The sequence below is a fragment of the Rana temporaria genome, chromosome 4 (genome assembly GCF_905171775.1).
Source record: "Rana temporaria chromosome 4, aRanTem1.1, whole genome shotgun sequence".
Classification (NCBI taxonomy): domain Eukaryota; kingdom Metazoa; phylum Chordata; class Amphibia; order Anura; family Ranidae; genus Rana; species Rana temporaria.
This window is the reverse complement of record NC_053492.1, coordinates 355296116-355316050: the sequence shown is the minus strand read 5'-3', so window position 1 is coordinate 355316050 and position 19935 is coordinate 355296116. Positions and strand designations below refer to the sequence as shown.

The 19935-nt window shown below is 42.2% G+C and overlaps 1 protein-coding gene across 8 annotated transcripts in view; it reads left to right on the top strand.

Annotated features, from left to right (window-relative positions):
- PLEKHG1 (pleckstrin homology and RhoGEF domain containing G1) overlaps positions 1-12977 on the top strand; it is a 306586-nt gene extending 293609 nt beyond the window's left edge. For 7 of the 8 annotated variants that reach the window (XM_040350857.1, XM_040350856.1, XM_040350851.1 and 4 more), the window contains 3 exons: positions 2325-2441; positions 3698-5330; positions 10590-12977. In XM_040350857.1, the coding sequence (XP_040206791.1) occupies positions 2325-2441; positions 3698-5330; positions 10590-11569 (2730 nt within the window). In that variant the 3' untranslated portion in view covers positions 11570-12977. The remainder of the gene's footprint in view (positions 1-2324; positions 2442-3697; positions 5331-10589) is intronic. The other variant, XM_040350854.1, reaches the window with a different exon arrangement.
- Positions 12978-19935: the final 6958 nt, after the last annotated feature.

The window sequence follows — 19935 nt, the reverse complement described above, 5'->3', positions numbered from 1 at the left end:
AGAAGCAGTTGCCCATCAACATCTTGGAGCTCAGAGCTGCTCGACTAGCCCTCAGGGCTTGGACGTCAAAATTGCAGGGGTTCCCGGTGAGAATTCAATCAGACAATGCCACGGCCGTGGCACACATAAATCACCAAGGGGGAACCAGGAGTCAAGCCGCTCAGAGAGAGGTGAGCTTGATTCTTCTATGGGCAGAGGCTCATGTGCCCTGCATATCGGCAATATTCATTCCAGGAGTGGACAACTTTCAGGCGGACTTCTTAAGCCGCCAGACTCTATGGCCGGGGGAATGGTCTCTGCATCCACTAGTCTTTCAAGCACTCTGCCAAAGATGGGGAGTGCCGGACGTGGATATCATGGCATCGAGACTCAACAAGAAACTAGACAGGTTCATGTCCCGCTCAAGGGATCCGATGGCCTGCGGAACCGATGCGTTGGTTTGCCCTTGGCATCAGTTCAAACTTCTTTATGCGTTTCCCCCGCTCCAGTTACTACCCCGCCTGCTGCGCAGGATCCGGGTGGAGCACATACCAGTCATCCTGGTAGCTCCAGCATGGCCCAGAAGGGCATGGTACTCACTAATCTTAAGGATGGTAGTGGGAGACCCTTGGACTCTTCCTCTACGGCCAGACCTGCTATCGCAAGGTCCGATCCTCCACCCTGCCTTACGGCATCTAAATTTGACGGCCTGGAAGCTGAATCCCTGATTCTCAGGGGTAGAGGTCTGTCTCAGAAAGTAATCTCTACCCTAATCAGAGCCAGGAAACCGGTCTCTAGGGTGATTTATTACAGGGTCTGGAAGGCCTATGTAGGCTGGTGTGAGTCCAAGCGATGGCTTTCTCGCAAATTTACCATCGATAGAGTATTAAGTTTTCTCCAGCTAGGAGTGGATAAAGGATTGGCATTAAGCACAATCAAAGGACAGATTTCTGCTCTGTCAGTGTGGTTTCAGCGGCCGCTGGCCACCCACTCGCTGGTTAAGACCTTCCTTCAAGGGGTCTTACGTATTAGACCTCCAGTTAAATCCCCGCTTTGTCCGTGGGATTTAAATCTTGTTCTGTCAAGTTTACAGAAACAACCGTTTGAGCCGTTGGCTGATATTCCTTTGGTTCTACTGACAAGGAAGTTAGTATTTTTGGTTGCCATAGTTTCCGCAAGAAGAGTTTCGGAGCTGGCAGCCTTATCCTGTAAGGAACCATATCTTGTTTTTCATAAGGACAGGGTCGTTCTCCGCCCTCATCCTTCCTTCCTTCCGAAGGTCATATCCAGTTTTCATTTGAACCAGGATTTGGTATTACCATCCTTCTTCCCTAAACCTACTTCCAGAAAGGAAGGGTTGCTGCATACCTTGGATATTGTCAGGGCCATGAAGGCCTATCTTAAAGCTACAAAGAAGATCCGGAAGACAGATGTGCTGTTCATTCTACCGGATGGGCCCAAGAAGGGGCAGGCAGCTGCAAAGTCCACCATTTCTAGGTGGATTAAGCAATTAATCACTCAGGCCTACGGCTTGAAAGGGTTGCCTCCTCCAGTATCATTAAAGGCTCATTCTACTAGAGCCATGGGCGCCTCCTGGGCAGCACACCACCAGATCTCTATGGCTCAAGTTTGCAAGGCGGCAACCTGGTCTTCTGTCCACACGTTTACAAAATTCTACAGTTGGACGTAAGAAGGAATACTGATACTGCCTTCGGGCAGGCAGTGCTGCAGGCTGCAGTTTGAGACCCTCGGATTCCGGGGGCTCCTCTTGTTCGAGTTAAATTTAAAAATTTTATTTTTCTCAACTAAGTTGGATTTATTATGATTTGAGTATATCTCTAAATTAAATCCTTTTGTCTTGGAGATGTTCTCCCTCCCCTCATTGTAAGCATTGCTTTGGGACATCCCATATAGTAATGAATGCCGCTCTGTGTCCCGTGATGTACGATAAAGAAAAAGAGATTTTTAATACAGCTTACCTGTAAAATCTTTTTCTTGGAGTACATCACGGGACACGGAGCTCCCACCCCTCTTTTTTGAGGACCATTTTGGGAGGCATACTGCTTGCTACAAAACTGAGGTACTCCTCCTATGGGAGGGGGTTATATAGGGAGGGGCATTTCCTGTTTGAGATTGCCAGTGTCTACACCTGAAGGTACTCCATATAACCCATATAGTAATGAATGCCGCTCTGTGTCCCGTGATGTACTCCAAGAAAAAGATTTTACAGGTAAGCTGTATTAAAAATCTCTTTATTTTTGAATATAATATATAATCTTTTGTTCATATTTAATTTGAATGAATGTAGATTGCTTTACTTTAACAAGTATGTTCTTGAATTCCAGAATATGCAACATAGTTCTCAACAGAAGGCAAAAAGTGGAAGAAAACGATTAAACAGTCAGGCCTCCGAGAATGTTGAGAAGCGTAGAAGTATTAACCTCAGCCTATGTGACAGTCAGGTTAGCTTACATCCTTTCTCAAAATGTTTTGGAAAGATTTGCTAAATGAAGGGAAAAATAAAATGTAAAGATGATTGTCAAGTGACCAAAACAAGTAACCACTTGTACACTCATATTTGTAAGTGCCCAAAACAGCAACTTGGTGGATCCAGCTAAATGTGCAAATGAGGCGCCTCTCGGATTACACATTTAGCTGGATACACTAAGTGCCGGGCACTTACCGATATGAGTTTACACATTACTGGTTATTTGTACTGGGGAATGTGTTTTTAATAATAAAATGTGGTACTCAAAGATTGTTACAGAGACCTTAGACTAGCAGGAGTCCATGGCTTTTTTTACATCAAGCATATTTTGACCTGTTGGCACCAAAGGGTCAATAATATCTGGTGAGTTCTCATTCACAAGAGGCGTATGGTTACACCTTTGGATTGGCACTGGGAAGCTCTTTCAAGCATGGGTACAGTGTATGAAGAGCACTAGGTGGGACTATATGACAAGCACTTAATTATGCTGAAGCATTTTATTGTAAATTGAAACAATAGGTGTTTGTTTTGTCTGTACCACCATTGGGAGATTCATCCATTTTATTCTGTTTACGGTTATCAAAAGTAAAAGAAAATCCTACATTTTGGGTTGACATTGGAACAAGAATAGAGGTGAAATCTTTCAATGGGGTCGCTAATTCCGGTGACCTGCTTGCATTCACTTACTTAGGAGGGAATTCCTCTTGCTTCCCGTTTTTGGCTCTGGGACAGGAAATGAAGGGAAATCTCCACAATGAGACACAGAGTGGAAACAAAATTACAGATGTTATAATGCAAATGTGGGTACACTAGGTAAGGCATCACCAAATTCAGAATCATTACACACATGGCAGTTGGTGTTGGATGATTTCACAGCACACCCCCATCTGAATCTTCAGTAACGACTATTAATTTCGATGGGCCCTGCTCCTGTGTCTGTGTTAATATCTTCTAATAGCAATGGTATACCTATTGAGATATAGTAAGTGTGGTCCTAGCATTTAAGGTAAACCTTTAACACCACCTATATATGTCTGAAGCAAAAAATATTTGTTTTTGGATAGGACAGATAAAATGATACATTATGAAAACAGAATTGGATAGATACAGGCACCACATAATGGACTCTATTTCTCTCCATTTACAGAAATCGTTATGGTGTTTTTATTATTTTTCATATGTTATAACATCAATTTTCATTCTTGTTGTATTTGTGTTTTCTGGTTTTAGAGTTCCAAAGACCAATCAGATGAAGAGACTTTGCAACTGAGTGCTGACCATCGGTATTCAACATCTCCTCTTCCCACAAACATAGAACAGGGTATTTCACAGACAAATTCTTTGATTATGAATATTCTTGGAGGAGCTGGTGCACTACAGAACATCTGGACGGATCACCAGATTAGACAGGCCCTCTTTCCGCTTAGGCGATCACCTCAAGTCAATGATGAAAATGATGATGACTATCAGATGTTTATGATGAATGAATGCTCCAAATTGGAATCAAGGTCACCAGAGGAAAGAGGTGCATCCAGTAGACCATGTAGCTGGCACTTGGGTCTAATGCAAGAAGACGGTGCAAGCAATTCATACTGCAAAGTTGTCAGAAGAGCAAGTAGTGTAGGAGAGAATAAAACACATTTGCGTCACTCAAGAAGCCGACAAAATAACAGCAAATACCATTGTGAGGTTTTAAAAAAATTTGAGCCAAATTCTAAATTCTCTTCTCTTGGTTCATCCGAGGAGTTGACTATTGATGACATTGAACATGTTTATGATAACATCAGCTATGATGATCTCAAACAGATGGGAAGGAGAGATGACTCAGATTTCCTGATTAACCCAGTAAGTGATACTTTGCATCAAAGCAATGACAATATTAACCTTCAGTCATTAAAAGGACCTGAAAGGAACACCTCTGCTTCAGTGCCAAACAAAGAAAAGGTGATGCTTAAAAGGGGGACATCTCATTCAAGCTCCCAAGAGCTCAGAATAATAGAAGAGAACATCTATGATTCTATATGTATACAAAAACAATCACTGGAACAAAAAAGGAAAAGTCAACAGTCCAAGAGGAATAGCTTTATGGGCTTAGATGGAGAATTTCAGTGTTTTGATGCCACAGATAATTTTGTGTCTGAAGATAGCTTACAGTTTAGTGAGGATGAATCCTCAGACCATCGTGTTCCAGAAGGAGATGAGTATTTTACCCAGTTTCAAACTTCTTCTTCAAAGTTGGATTCGGTTGCCCACAAAGCTGCAGCAGACAGGCTATCAGAAGAAGTAGATCAAATCTGGAATGATTTGGAAAACTACATAAAAAAGAACGAAGAAAAGAAAAATGAACGCTTGTTGGCCTCCTTTCCTGTGAGCAAAGAAGATGTGCGTGAAAAGAAACATATACAAAACAGGTCTCGTTACAGCAAAGAATATTCTTTATCATCACTGTGCTTACTAGACAGTTCACCTTTGCCGAGGGCAGTAGTAAGTAGGAGTCCCAGTGTCCATAATGACCGGAGTCCTCCAGCCTCTCCTAGTAATTCGGTATTTAGCTTAAAAAGGACTTCTCTGACTAGTGAGATGAGTTTTGTGGAGTCACCCTACTATTCATCTCAGAGCACTCTAAACTTCTCTGATAAAATGAGTGTTGCGAGTGCTGCTCAGGGATTAGATAGTGCTGAAAAATCTAAAAAAAAAGTCTTTACAATGGCAAAAGAATACAGCCAGAAAATCAGAAAAGCCAATCAGCTTTTAAAAATGAAAAGCCCAGAGCAGGAGCAACCATCTTGCAAATCACAAAAGCTAAAGGAGAAAGACCTTGCAGCTATAATGGAAGAAAAGAAACAAGGCGGTACAGCGATCGGTAAGCATTTTTTTTTTTTTTTTATCAAACAAATACTTCTCATTGGTGTATCATGAAGGGATAATGGAATGTTATGGCTAGCAAACCCAACTAAGGGTGATCATAAAAGCAGAACTCCAGTTTCCCAAACCATAGAGTTTGCATCATATCGCCATGGGTCACCATATGACCAATAGGTCACCAGGGGCCAGATTCACAAAAGAGATACGACGGCGTATCTCCTGATACGCCGTCGTATCTCTGTTTCTAACTATGCGACTGATTCATAGAATCAGTTACGCATAGATAGGCAGAAGATCCGACAGGTGTAATGGACTTACACTGTCGGATCTTAGGATGCAGTACCGCGGCCGCCGCTGGGGGGAGTTTGCGTCGTAAACCAGCATCGGGTATGCAAATTAGGAGTTACGGCGATCCACAAAGCTTTTTCCCGTCGTTACGTCGTCGCGGGTGTTAGATTTCCGTCGCAAAGATAGGGCACCTTTAACATTGTGTAAAAGTACTCCACCATGTTAAAGTATGCCTGTCTTTCCCGCGTCGCTTTTGAATTATTTTTTAATTTTTTACTTTTCCCGGCGTAACTCTTTTTTCACGTCGCGATTCACAAAACGTTGGCGCGTCCGTAATTTCGCGCAAAGCACGTCGGGAAATTTGCGACGGGAGCATGCGCAGTACGTCCGGCGCGGGAGCGCGCCTAATTTAAATGGTACCCGCCCCATTTGAATTGGGCCGCCTTGCGCCGGACCTGTTTACGATACACCGCCGCAAATTTCCAGGTAAGTGCTTTGTGGATCGGGCACTAAATCGGAAAAATTGCGGCGGTGTAACGTAAAATTGCCCCCGCTCTACGTGAATCTGGCCCCAGGTTTCCTGTGGTCCATAGTTTTTCTGTTGTGTGATACTACCAAAACCAAGTAGGAATAAACGGTCTATGCCAGGGGTCTGCAACCTTTAAGACATAAAGAGCCACTTGGACCCGTTTCCGAAGGGAAAAAAACTGGGAGCCGCAAAACCATTGCGACATTTAAAACAAATATAACACTGCATATATTGTCTCCGCGGGGAGATGTCGGCGGCTGAGCCGAGAGCTCTCGTCGTGACAGGTGGGCGGGAGACTCCAGGCGCGTGCATGCACCAGCGCCACCCGGGCCGTGAGCACAGACAGGCCAGCTCTGTGGCCAGTCATATGACGCGCTGTGACCGAATCACAGGCCAGCTCAGGCCTGTGGCCACATGAACCCCCATGCCCCCCCTCACGCCGCGTGGTAGATGTAATTGCGGTAACGCCACCCAAGTAATGGGAACGGCGTTACCGCGAGGGTAAGAGTAATCAGGTAGATTACTCGTTACCCTCAAGAGGTGCCCCGGAGCCGCGGCAAAGGTTCAAAAGAGCCGCATGCGGCTCCGGAGCCGCGGGTTGCAGACACCTGGTCTATGCGTACATTAAGCTAGTGTTCTCAAATCTAGGGTACATACTTTAACCCATGTCAGAGGGTACCTCAGAGCTGATCAATCCTCTCCCCCAGGTGTGATGTCGGTAAACTGGTGCAAGGATCATGAGGTGCATCCCAGGTTTGATTAAACAAGCAGCATTTCTTATGTTTCCTGTTCGAGAGTCCCTTTTTATACTTGGTTTTATCGTAATCTGACTCTATGATTTCACTGGAAGGTTATAAGCTTCAAATGGGCACATAGGAGAGCAAAGAAAGGGAATAGATTTATAGGCTAAAGGGCAGATCAACAATAAAAAATAAAATAAAAAAATAAAATAAAATATAGGGAGCACTTGACACAGAAAATTGCTTATCTAAAAAGCAAAAATGTGTGCAAACATTTTGGCAAAAATGTTTTTTTCCTTATTCATGGTCATGTAGATGGGGAGATTTCGATTTAATAAGGAAAGCAATGGGCAACAATCCCCCCAAAATGACAGGCTCTGAAGATTGTGATAAGTGATCAAGGACATCCATATCATCCCCAGAAAAAAATTCTCTTGACCAAATTCCAGTCCACTTTTGAACTTTAGATTTTAGTGATGCTGTTGTTACCTGCTACTACTGTAGAAAGAAATGAAGTGATTGTTGCAGTGCATCTAGATGGGAGGACAACCCCATCAAATGCTGTCAATTTGTGTACTGCCTGAGCATATTTTGAGAAAATATAAAATGTTAACCTCTCTACATTAAAGTGTACTATATGTCTGGGTAAAATCAAAACACGTATTTAGTACATGGACCTTTCCCCACATTTTATCCCTTTTACAAATGCTGTGAGTACTGAAAAGACCTGTTCTTCATGATGGCTGCTTATGTTGTTTGTGTTTATTTGTTAAAAAAAATGTATTGAGGTATTTGCAACATTGTACATGTATACGGCACATGGGATACATTGTGTATTGTAAAATCATATCGATATACACTTGTAGATCTAACATGTACACCTACAAGAAACACTGTTAAGACATTGTGTGAGTCACTCAAGACCTAATCAAAGGCTAAAGAAACCGTAAAAAGCTGCACTACAAAGTAAGGGACCAATACTGTGATCAGTCCATCACGTGACAAAGTTCATTAAACAATAGTGAAGCATGTGACCATAAATGGTTGATATGATCAAGATCAGTGGCGGAATTATCGGGGTTGCCACAGTCGCACTTGCGACTGGGCCCTGCAGATCCGCCACTTCAGGGGGCCCTGCCGCCCGCATGCCAGTGTGAGGGGCCGTCATTATGGCTGTGCCGACTACCGGGAGGTCCGCCGCATCCGCGCCCCCCTGGCCATTCGTATCCGCCGTGGGGAGGGGGGCTTTCACCCGCTGAGCGGAGAGAACACTCTGCACCGCCCCGCCTATTTAGAGAGACTGTAGGGAGGTGGGGCGGACACTGAAAATTTGAAGTTAGCTGACCAGCTGACACCAATCGAGTGAAGGGGAGGGGCTCTCCCCATAAGGAAAGGCATGCCAGAGGAATTGCAGTGCAAACGATCCATCCCAACCTCCACCACCTCTGCTTCTTACTGATCCAATCCCTACCCCCCATCACTTCTACAACAGAGGTGATGGGGGGGGGGATAGGGATGAGATCAGTGGTGGGGGATGGGATCAGTAAGAGGTAAAGGGTGGTGGTGGGAGAGGATGGCACCACCGCTGCCACCTCCCCCCCCCCAAGTACCACCGCTGCCACCCCCAAGTACCACTGCTGAAACCCCCCCCCCCCCCCCCAAGTACCACCGCTGCCACCCCCCAAGTAAGCGGTTCATTCAGATGGTGGCGGCGCACGGGTGCTTGCATGGTCACTTTGTTTCATCCCCTCAATATTTCATTATCACCTTATTTTTCATCACGGATCTTCTTGATTTTGAGAATTGGGACAGTTTTTTTCATTTTTCCATCACTTGGATGTGATTATACTTTCTTGCTTCTTTCACAATTTTCTTTATCGGTTAATATGGTATTAGAAATGTTTTAATTAATTTTAAGTGCACTAATCTTGATCATAATATCAACCAATTATTTATGGTCGCATGCTTCACTATTGTTATATGCACTTTGTCACGTGATGGACTGATCACAGTATTGGTCCCTTACTTTGTAGCGCAGCTTTTTACTGTTTCTTTACTTAATTTATGTTTATCACATGATAGAGCTGCTGCTGTGTTTTCTCGATACATAGAGTTAGCGCAGTATTTTCCCTTAATTAATCAAAGGCTAACCCTGAGAGATTCTATAGGCACACTCTCTAGAGGGGTATACAACGATGGTCAGATACTAAATGCCCGTTTTGTGTTTTACGTCACCGCGTTCTGACACGATCGGTTTTTTTAACTGATGGTGTGTAGGCGCGACGGACCATCAGTCAGCTTCATCAGTTAACTGATGAAAACGGTCCATCGGTCATTTCTCATCGGATGGACCGATCGTGTGTATGCGGCATTAGACTCCTAGCATCCACCCAGGCTGACCGGATTTTATCAATTTTTTTAGAGCAATTGCGACCCGTGTATGTGAGCCGGTAGAGAGGGAGAACTGCATTAACCATTGATCTCCAAGCTGCCACAGTTGTGGGATTTGCCAATTTCCATTTGGAAAGGATCGTTTTCCTAGCACAGTATGTAGTATAGAATATAAACAATTTCTGATGTGTAGAAGCACAAGATTGTCGATTATATCTAGGGGGAGAACCAAGAGGTAAGCCAGGTGTAATATTTACTGTACATACAGCATTTGTCAGCAACCACCGCTAGCCAAAAAGTTTGAATGTATGAGCAGGACCAGACAATATTAATGAAATTCCTTAATCCTGTGACATTTGGGGCAGTTTGCATTATTGGTGCAATAAATAGTTGTCAGTCTTTGAGGGGTGTAATAGACCCTGGGGAAGAATTTAGGCTGGACTAGGCGGCCCCTCCCATTAAAGGAAGATATTGTTGAACTCCTTTGCCCCAATCCTCTAGTTAGGGTGAGCATGTCACTGTGCCATAGCTGAGTAGTCTTAATGCTGTCCCCCACCGTAAGTCTAGGATAGATGGAAGACAATGGTCTATCAATATTGCGGGCTGTTAAGTCCAACTGAATGAGTATCTAAGGTAATGGAATCAGGAATCTGCACCCTCTGTCGCATGTCTGAGTTCCAAAAACCTGAGGAGCATCCAGGTGGGCAATTGAAATGTACTCAAAAGGGAGAACACGGCCCTCGGGTATAACATGATGCAGAGTTCTGATGCCATACCTAGCCCAAATCTGTAGATCTGGTATAGATCTGAGATGAGGCAATGTGGGGTTATCACACAATGGAGTATGTGGGGAGACGATGGTCAGCTCTCTCAAAGCTGCCGTTGCATTTCTCCAAACAAACATAGTGGTTTTCATTGGGGTGGTGACATTAGGATTCGAGCGAGGCTTTCCACCCATCTAGAATTGTTTTGTGCGTATCTAAATTTTTATTTTCCTTACCCTAATATTCAGAACATAAATGGGAGATGTTTTTTTGTCCAAGTGCAGAACTCAGGCAAGGATGACAACACTGTTTGGATTTCACTGCAGCATCCTCAGCTTAGACAGGAATTTAAGAATTTACTGAATTTTTTACAGGATCAATATTTTATTTTTCTTTAGTTGCATTTTCACTGCAGGGATACATTTTAGATTTTTATTTTTTTAACTACCAAGATGCACTTTGTTTCAGTAGCTTTCATCCTGTAATAGATTAAATCAATGCTTTTGTTTAAAAAAATATTTTAAAAGCCATTTTTCTGTTCACAGGTGCAAGAATTGCAGAATATTCTCAGCTTTATGACCAGATTCTATTTCGCGATTCACCTGCAAGAGCAAAAAAAGAAGCTAGAGACTGCACAAAAGACTCGCCTGTGGTTAAATCTCAGGAACGCTTATCCCCTCAACCTCCTACTAAATGTTCACCAACAGCCAATATAATTTCCCCTTTTACCAGGGGAAAACAAACAAATCTAGCAGCCACCTGCTCTGTACCATCTTTGAACAAGTCAAATCCTTCAAGCCTACATACGCAGAGGTGGAGCACATTTAGCCAAAGGAATGATGAAAATACAAGCCAGGATCATGGCTATAATTCATTAGGGAGAAGAGTATGCGAAAATGTCCGTCCATATATTCGTTCACAGTCGTCCTCTTCCATGTTGCTCCACAGGACAAAAGAGCCTATTAAATATGCAAAACATTCTACTATGCCACAGACACGGCATGACTCAAAACCTGAGAGAATGTCTGAAATTTATGACTTTGGTGGCAGCTCTATTGAGGAGAAAGGACCACAAGAGGAGAACTCAGATTTGACACTGCAAGACTCTCAGAAGATCCTAGTGTTGAACACATTGTCTTCATTAAATGCACAAATTGCTACTTTAAACTATTTTGCAAACTTTAAAGACACTGAAGGTGATGGAGATGATGATGACTATGTGGAAATAAAGTCAGATGATGATGAAGATGGCTTGGAAGCTTCCTCCAACCAGCCAGTAAAGCTGAACATACATGATCAACAACCTCAAAGCCCGTTCTCCAGCACACCGTATTCATTCAGCATGCCCAGCACACCAGTTAAGACTATAAATGACAAGGAAAGCCATGATTCCCACATAACAGGTTACGATGATGTAGATAAACTTAAAGACTATCTTTGGAGGCCTCCATCCTCCAACCAGCAGAACATTGTTCAGTCACTTAGAGAAAAGTTTCAGTGTCTCAGCTCCAGCAGTTTTGCGTAAAGTTTTTGTTTAACGATTTCTAGCTAAACTACTGTGGTTAACTGTATTATAGCATAGTAACCCGATGCACTGTATAACTGCAGCACTGTTCATTCTAAATGTCTGTTGCATATCCTTGTTTACATAAGGCAGCAATGCCTACTTTGTGTTTTTGTGGTTAAAACCAGCTCCTTAAATATATAAAATGTGCTTTTTTCTCGTTTTATAGGAAACTATTCCTAATGGGCAGTATGATTTATGCAATGTGCACACTTATTCAAGTGCCCCAGTTGCAGAATGATTGCTACGCAGTATACTATAGACTTGACCTAGTTGTTGGCCTGCTCCCTACCAGGTAGCGAAAAAATGCTTTAAACCATTCTCAATAAGCATATAATGTAAAAAAAGTTAACCAGTGGCTTACTGGTAAAGCAAATCCAATAATTCCAAACTTTAGGTTCTGTTGGCTCTATGCTTTGCAAACGACTCAAATCACATAACTGCTATGTAAGTTACAGGTGTACCCGATAAAGGGATACACACAGAGCTCAAAACCTGAACGCTTGAATGTAGTAGCTTCATCATCCAATAGAGAAATACATGTCTGTCTACTTTGAACAAGGTTAGGCAAGCAACTTTAGGTGCATAGATTTCATAATCCAAAAATGTGTTGAACCAATTAAAGTGACTTTGTATCTTCACAACACCACTAGTAAAAAATATAAAAGCCTTATGAAGTAAGGAAGCTTGAACATATTCTGTAGTTGGTCTTTTTAACACGTGCCTGTTTACACATATAAGCCTAACTCCAGCCAAAAAGTTTGTTTTATATATAGTGAGAACCACTTCAGTTTGTGACCCTACTATGGAGATTTCCCTCAGTTCCTGTCCTTGTCATGTCCATACAAAGAATGAGGTGAGAGGGCGATGACCCAATTCATCAGATGGTTGTCAGCCCAAAAGTTAAAGGGGAAAAAATGTGGCTAGAGCTGAGCTTTAAAGGAGTCAAACATATATGGTTTGCAAAATATAGTGACTCCTAGCAACCGCTTTTAAGTTACAATTTCCTGTGTCGTCACCAAGAATATTTTTAAAGATAGGAGTTATCATTTTTTTCCATTCTATATCAGGCTTTTGTTTTTATCCCTGTTGGGGAGATCCCTTTACTTCCTCTGTGTTCACCAGGACAAGAATTCAGGTGAAATAACCACAACATTGACACAGGTGGCAATAAAAACTTGACAAAGGGTATAAACCTTCCCCACTCTAACCAAAGCCAAAACATTTGTTTTGGCTGGTGATGGGCTTTAACATTTGTCGTCTATCTATGCACCTTTAGTAGCGCACAGCAAGCCAAACCTGGATTTCCAATTCATGTAATTAAAAATGTGACCCTTAAAGGTGATTAAAGTTTATTTTTTATTTTTAATCCATACACCGCCAGCTTCTCTCATTACTTGCTTTATCTCAAGCCACTTATGGGTAATTTACCACATATTGCTTGTCATGAATATCCATAGACATTATACATGGGTCTTATTTTGATATAGGGATAAAACAGTTTAACATAATTTGCTTGACAGCTGCACATTAAAGACAGGTATTCATTGCCTTTATGTAGAAATAATAAAAGGCCGTATGTTGGCATGGTAATTTCTGTGTAGTAGATAATCTTTGTATAGTGTCATAGATTTTAGAGTAGATAATTTAAATTTTGAATGTATTATTTGTCTTTGTTCTGCATGTTTGTGCATTGAGAGATGGGAGCCCACATCTTCCATATATTTATTCCAAGTAGCCATGGGATATCAATAACCCTTTCCTTTAAAACATCAACATGGTTAAAATATCCAAACACACTATATATGTAATGTTTATAACGTAATGTTTCATTGCAAAAACTTGCCTTTCTCAAATTTTGATACAAAAGCAGTGATAAATGTAGAGCCATGACCTTGTCATTCCTTGGAGCTTGGAGGTAAGGTGACTATTTTTATGTATATATTTGGTTCAGTGAAATCTTAAGTTATTACAAGATGTTTTTTGTTTTTTTGCTAAGAAGTGTGCTAACAATAATTTCTGAATCTTTCAACCAGCTATTAATAACATCGAAGTGTGAAAAAATATATACTTTATATACATCAATCACATATTACTGTAAAGTTGGGCCAAAACATACATTTGATGTTAAAGTGTACATAAAGCCATTTTTTGTTTTGAATGGAGTAGAAAGGGTTTGAACAACTGGTCTGTTTTTATTGCGGTCTGTGTTCTCGCTCGGGAGATTCAACCTGACTATTGGTACTGATGATCACTGTCTGTGGTACAAAAGTGATTTGAAATCCAAAGCTGTTGTCACAAGAACAGGAAGTGTTGGAAAATCTTTAAGTAAACCTGTTTTTTTTACGGCTTTCTAAGACGGGATTTCCCTTGCTTATTATAGTTTTTCTCTTACTGTTGCGTGTCTGGGACAGGAAGTGAAGGGAAATCTCCCTGTCAGGGTACAGAAAAGCCAACAATCTGGCAGGGGCATGAACCACTCCTCCTTTTATCCAAAACAACCTTTGGCTTTACATACACATTAGGCATGTTTATCTAGACAACCTTATACTTGCCAAACTGTTTTTATCTGTATAAGGAACCACTCCTCCTTTGGGTGTGCTCACAGCAGGCAATCTGTACCAAGCCTGAGCACATTTGACCCTTAAAGCCCAATTTCTTTGTCAGTATGATCACTCTAACATGCTTGGTTACAGTTCAATGGCCTGGACTGCTTGAAGAGATAGGATCAGGCATGAATTTGTTTCACTTGCCACTATACACATGTGAGACAGAGGTGATGAGGCAAGTGTGCTCAGGCATGAGCTCTACTATGAGTAGGCCCTCAAAGCAGTGGTCATCAACCCTGTCCTCAGGGCCCACTAATGGGCCAGGTTTTATGTATTACCTCGGGGAGATGCAGACTAGAATACTGCAATCACTGAGCAGTAAATTATATTACCTGTGATGTATTTCAGTTAACTTAAAAACCTGGCCAGTTAGTGGGTCCTGAGGACAGGGTTGATGACCACTGCGGCTTTAAAGTGTCTCTCTTGCTAAAGTAAAAAAAAATCGAAATAAATATACTCCTGCAAAAAAATGGAATACTCTCCTCTCCTGCTGCTCACATTTACAGTCTCTGCAGTAGCAAAGAAAAACCTCCACCGGAAAATCACTTCTGGGGGTTTCGATTTCTAGATAGCCTACTAGTGCACTTCTTCTGGTCCCTACATCAATACTCTATTGTAGAGTTCATATTTTGTTTTCTTTAAAGAAAGGAATTTATTTAGATTTTTTTATTTTAATGAAGGAATCATTTTAATGAAAGGAAGCAAAAAAGTCACCACAGTAATGGGAAAACCAAGACCTGGGAGACTGAACCTTATCAAAGTCTACCAAAGGCTACTGAGGATGTATATTCAAGCTACATAACTTAATAATGAAAAGAACTGCAACATGCATAGTGGAAATGAGAATTAATTTGTCTTGTATGCACTTTGTGTATTACTTTCAACGTCAATGAATAAAGCCTATATGAATAAAGTTGACATGGTGAATGAAATACTTGCTAGCCTACAGGTCAAAACCAAAAGAAAATACAGTACTACTATTCTACCACACACGCACATAAAATAGGTAATTCAATAATTGCATACAGATTAGCACCCTTTTTGGTAATATGGCTGCCAAGAACACAGTTCAGCTGTTACTATAATGTATTGGGTTGCATTATGACACTTTATGTGAATTGAAATAAAATGAAAGCCTTTTAGATGTATTGGATTTACCGACTGATTGTTCATATGTAAAAGTTTCCTGTTTTTTAGACACGGATTACCTGCATTAGCAGTGTTTGCAATAAATAAAATGTAGCTTGCAAAAATAATGGTTCAGTTGAATTAACTGACTCATAGCTGGAACACCAGCATTTCATATAGTGATATTCAGTGCCACTGGAAATATACAGTACATAACATAAATTTACAAAATTGCACCTGTATTGAGTAGCAGTTCATTGCTATACATCTATAAACAAAGGTGGCATTGTACATGTTAAAATTTATTGATTTGTAGTGGTGGGTGCCTGCACTGTTGCTGTATAGATATTTAGGTCAAATTATGTACATAAATTGTTTTGTGCACCTCTAAATCTCAATTGCCATCTTGTCCTATGGACGAGATTTGATTTGTTTTATGTTCGATAAGTTGCACTTTTTCATGTTTTTGTATATATTAAAATGTCTGTACATTTAGAAAAATTAAAAGCTTTTCATTTGTTTTTATGTAAAAAGTTGATTTAAAAAAAAAAGTTTTGAACGCATGCTGTTCTTGAGAAAATGTGTAATTTTATGATGCTTAGTAAAAAATAAATAAAGCAGTGTTTCAATCTAACCTTGAGGTGAATGTCTTCTTTGTTGACTTTGCTCTGCAAAAATTAACCAGGATGTTTAGTGGACTCATGTCATTGCACATGCTATATTTGACTTTTCAAAGTGATCCACCCCTTCTTCCCAGTGACATTCTGGGGAGGGTTTACTAAAGCCAAATAGTCTGCTTACCTTGAAAAGGAATGTGCCCAAAAGCCTAGTTTCACTTTGCAAAAACATCCAATTGCAAGGGGAAAAAAAACAGCATTTTGCAAAGCGCCACTTCCCTTGCAAATCACACTGGCAATTTGCCTTTAGTAAACCAGCTCCAATGTTTCAGACAGGACCCTGTAGAAACTGTTTAAACATATTACAAACATTACAGTGATTATTTGCAATTTTTGTGCAAGTGCTGGAACATTTGCAAAGCAATTTTTTTTATACATAGACCCCTTAGGCCCCGTACACACGATAGAATCCATCCGCAGATAAATCCCAGCAAATGGGTTTCTGCGGATAGATCCTATGGTGTGTACACGCCAGCGGATCTGTTTCCGCGGAGAAATCTCCTCAGGGATGGATTCCAGCAGATCGGATATTTGCTGTGCTGCACAACAAATCCATCTGCTGGAATCCATTCCAACGGATGGATCCGCTCGTCTGTACAGACTTACCGGATCCATTCGTCCAAAGGGATTCCCCGCACGCGTCGTAATGATTTGACGCATGCGTGGAATTCCTTATATGACAGCGTCGCGCCCGTCGCCGCGTCATAATCGCGGCGACGGCGCGACACGTCATCGGCAGAGGATTTCCGCGCGGATTTCAATGCGATGGTGTGTACACTCCATCCCATCGAAATCAGCGGAAATCTTTGAGAGGATTTATCCGTGGAAACGGTCCGCTGGACCGTATCTGCGGATAAATCCTCTCGTGTGTACGGGGCCTAAGTGTTCTTTTGCATTATTTTAGTCCATAAAACTATTGCAAGAGATTACCGTATTGGCGTATAGCACGCACCCCAAGTTTAGGACGGAAGTTTAAGGGGAAAAAAAACCTTACATTTTTAATGCCCATCAATTCAGCCTTATCGGTGTCTCCATCTGCAGCCTTGCCCAAAATTGCAGCATGATGGCTTTTTATATTTTAGCGCCACCGAGATACAGGATGTCCTGTGTGTTCGGCTCCTCTTGCAGTCCCACCCTTTAGTCTGGCTCCTATGATGGACACAACACCGGTCCAATGGCAAAACGTAAAGGCTAGGAGGCGGGACTGGGCGTGACTGCGAGCGGAGCCTAGCCGAGGACACAGTACACTCGGCTCAGTCTATTTCGATGGCGCTCGCTCCTCTTCCCCTCAGACAGCAGGGATCGGCATATAGCACACACCCAAGGCTGACTCCTTTTAAGCGCTGCATTTCCCAAAGACAACCTCTGGATATGACTCTGAGCACGTGCACTCAACTTCTTTGGTCGACCATGGTGAGGCCTGTTCTGAGTGGAACCTGTCTTGTTATACTGCTGTATGGTCTTGGCCACTGTGCTACAGTTCAGTTTTAGGGTCTTTGCAATCTTCTTCTAGCCTAGGCTATCTTTATGTAGAGCAACAATTCTTTTTTTCAGATCCTCAGAGAGTTCTTTGCTATTAGGTGCCATGTTGAACGTTCAGTGACCAGTATGAAAGACACCAAATTTAACACACCTGCTCCCCATTTACACCTGAGACCTTGTAACACTGAGGAGTCATGACACAGGGGAGGGAAAATGGCTAATTGAGTCCAATTTGGACATTTTCACTTAGGGATGTGCTCACTTTTGTTGCCAGCGGTTTAATCATTAATGGCTGTGTTAAATTTTTGTTTGAGGGGACAGCAAATTTACACTGTTATACAATTTCTTCAGTGTTGTCACATGAAAAGGTATAATAAAATATTTACAAAAATGTGAGGGGTGTGCTCACTTTTGTGAGATGCTGTATCTGTATGTGCATGTGTATGTATGTATGTTTATATGTGTACGCATGTACTGTATGTACATTACTTTTGAATCTTGACTCCTAATCCTGTACGTTCAGAACTGCTTTTTTTAGGGCTCATTCATAAAAGCATCAAGGGCTGCCGCTCCTCTGGAAATTTATTATTTTCTGAGACATTTGACAAGCAATGAAGAGGTGAGATGTCGCCGCCTCGGTGCATGTTTTGACCTCCGAAATGCAGCATCACTATGCTCCAACCATGTGCAATACATGCAGTGCAGCCCCAGGGTATACTTCCAGTTTCAGCCACAGCATGTGCATTAATCTAGAGTCTAGCTGTTGCTTCTGCAGCTAAAAAGGAAACCGTTGGGGGTGGTTAAAATGGCTCATTCACATAGTTTTACCACCTTCCATCAGGGCTGGACTGGGACAAAAATTTGGCCCTGGACTTCATCCAGACCGGCCCACTTTAATTCAATAAAATGCTGCCCCCCCCCCCCCCAAAAAATCACGCCCACCAAAAGGCCCCTACATCCATTATTGTATATCATGAGAGAGTGAGAGAGAGGGGAATGAGAGAGAGAGGGAGGAGGGAAAGGGGGTGAGAGGGGGGTGAGTGTAAGAAAAAGAGTGAGTGTAAAAGAGAGGGGGTGAGTGTAGGACCCCTTTTTACACTGAGGCATTTTTTAGGCGCTTTTGGGCGCCTGTAAAGCGACTGAAAAACGCTTCCGCTGCAGTCCCAGTGTGAAAGCCTGACTGCTTTCACACTGGGGCGCTGCCAGGGCGTTAAAGTCCTCCAAGCAGCATCTCTGTTTTAAAAAACAGCCCACTGAGCCATCGGCCCACCGGGAAACTCCATGTAGTCCCTATGGCCAGTCCATCCCTGCCTTCCCTCCTCGTGTGATGTTCACATCTGTTCGGCTGCATGTAGGGCAGCTAATTTCAGTGGGCTTTCCTACACTCAAACCCTTTTTTTAAATTGCACCACACTGAAAGTACACCATGTTTGCCAAAGTGTGAGGGTACCATTAAAAATTAATGGCACATCTGCTAGAGAGCAGCACATTGCCTGCATGTCAGGAACACGTGCAATTTTGTGCACATTCCCTGATGCACAGTAATGTAAACCAAGCCTTAGATTGGGGTGCCTTGAAAATGAAAAGCAGAGTTAGTTCTTACCGGTAACTCTGTTTCCAGTAGTCTTCCAGGGCAGCCCTTGGGAGATGGAGTTCTTTTCTCCAAACAGGAAACACGTTGCCACTTTAATTCTTTAACTGCTTGCCGACCAGCGCATGACTATATACGTCGACGGCATGGCACGGATAGGCAGAAGGACATATATATATATACGTCCCCTTTAAGATCGCGGCATTGTGGACATGCGCGCCCGCCGCGACCCCGACCGCAGGTCCCGTGGACTCGATCGCCGTGGGGATACCCACGATCGTCTCAGGGTGAGGAAGAACTGGGAGATGCTGATGTAAACAAGCATCTCTGCCTAGTGACAATGACAGGGATCACCGCTTCCTGTAATCGGAAGCGGTGATCACTGTCTTGTCACACACAGCCCATCCCCCCTACAGTAAGAATCACTCACTAGGACACAATTAACCCCTACAGCGCCACCTAGTGGTTAACCCCTTCACTACCAGTGTAATTTTCACAGTAATCAGTGCATTTTTATAGCACTGATCGCTGTAAAAATGACAATGGTCCCAAAAATGTGTCAAAAGTGTCCGATGTGTTCGCCATAATGTCGCAGTCATGATAAAAAATGGCTGATCGCTGCCATTACTAGTAAAACATTTTTTTTAATAAAAATGCTATAAAACTATGCCCTGTTTTGTAGACGCTACAACTTTTGCGCAAACCGATCAATAAATGCTTATTGCGATTTTTTTTTTTTCCCCGAAAAATATGTAGAATACCTATCGGCCCTAAACCTGAGGAAAAAAATGTTTTTTATCTATTTTTTGGGGATATTTATTATAGCAAAAATTAAAAAAT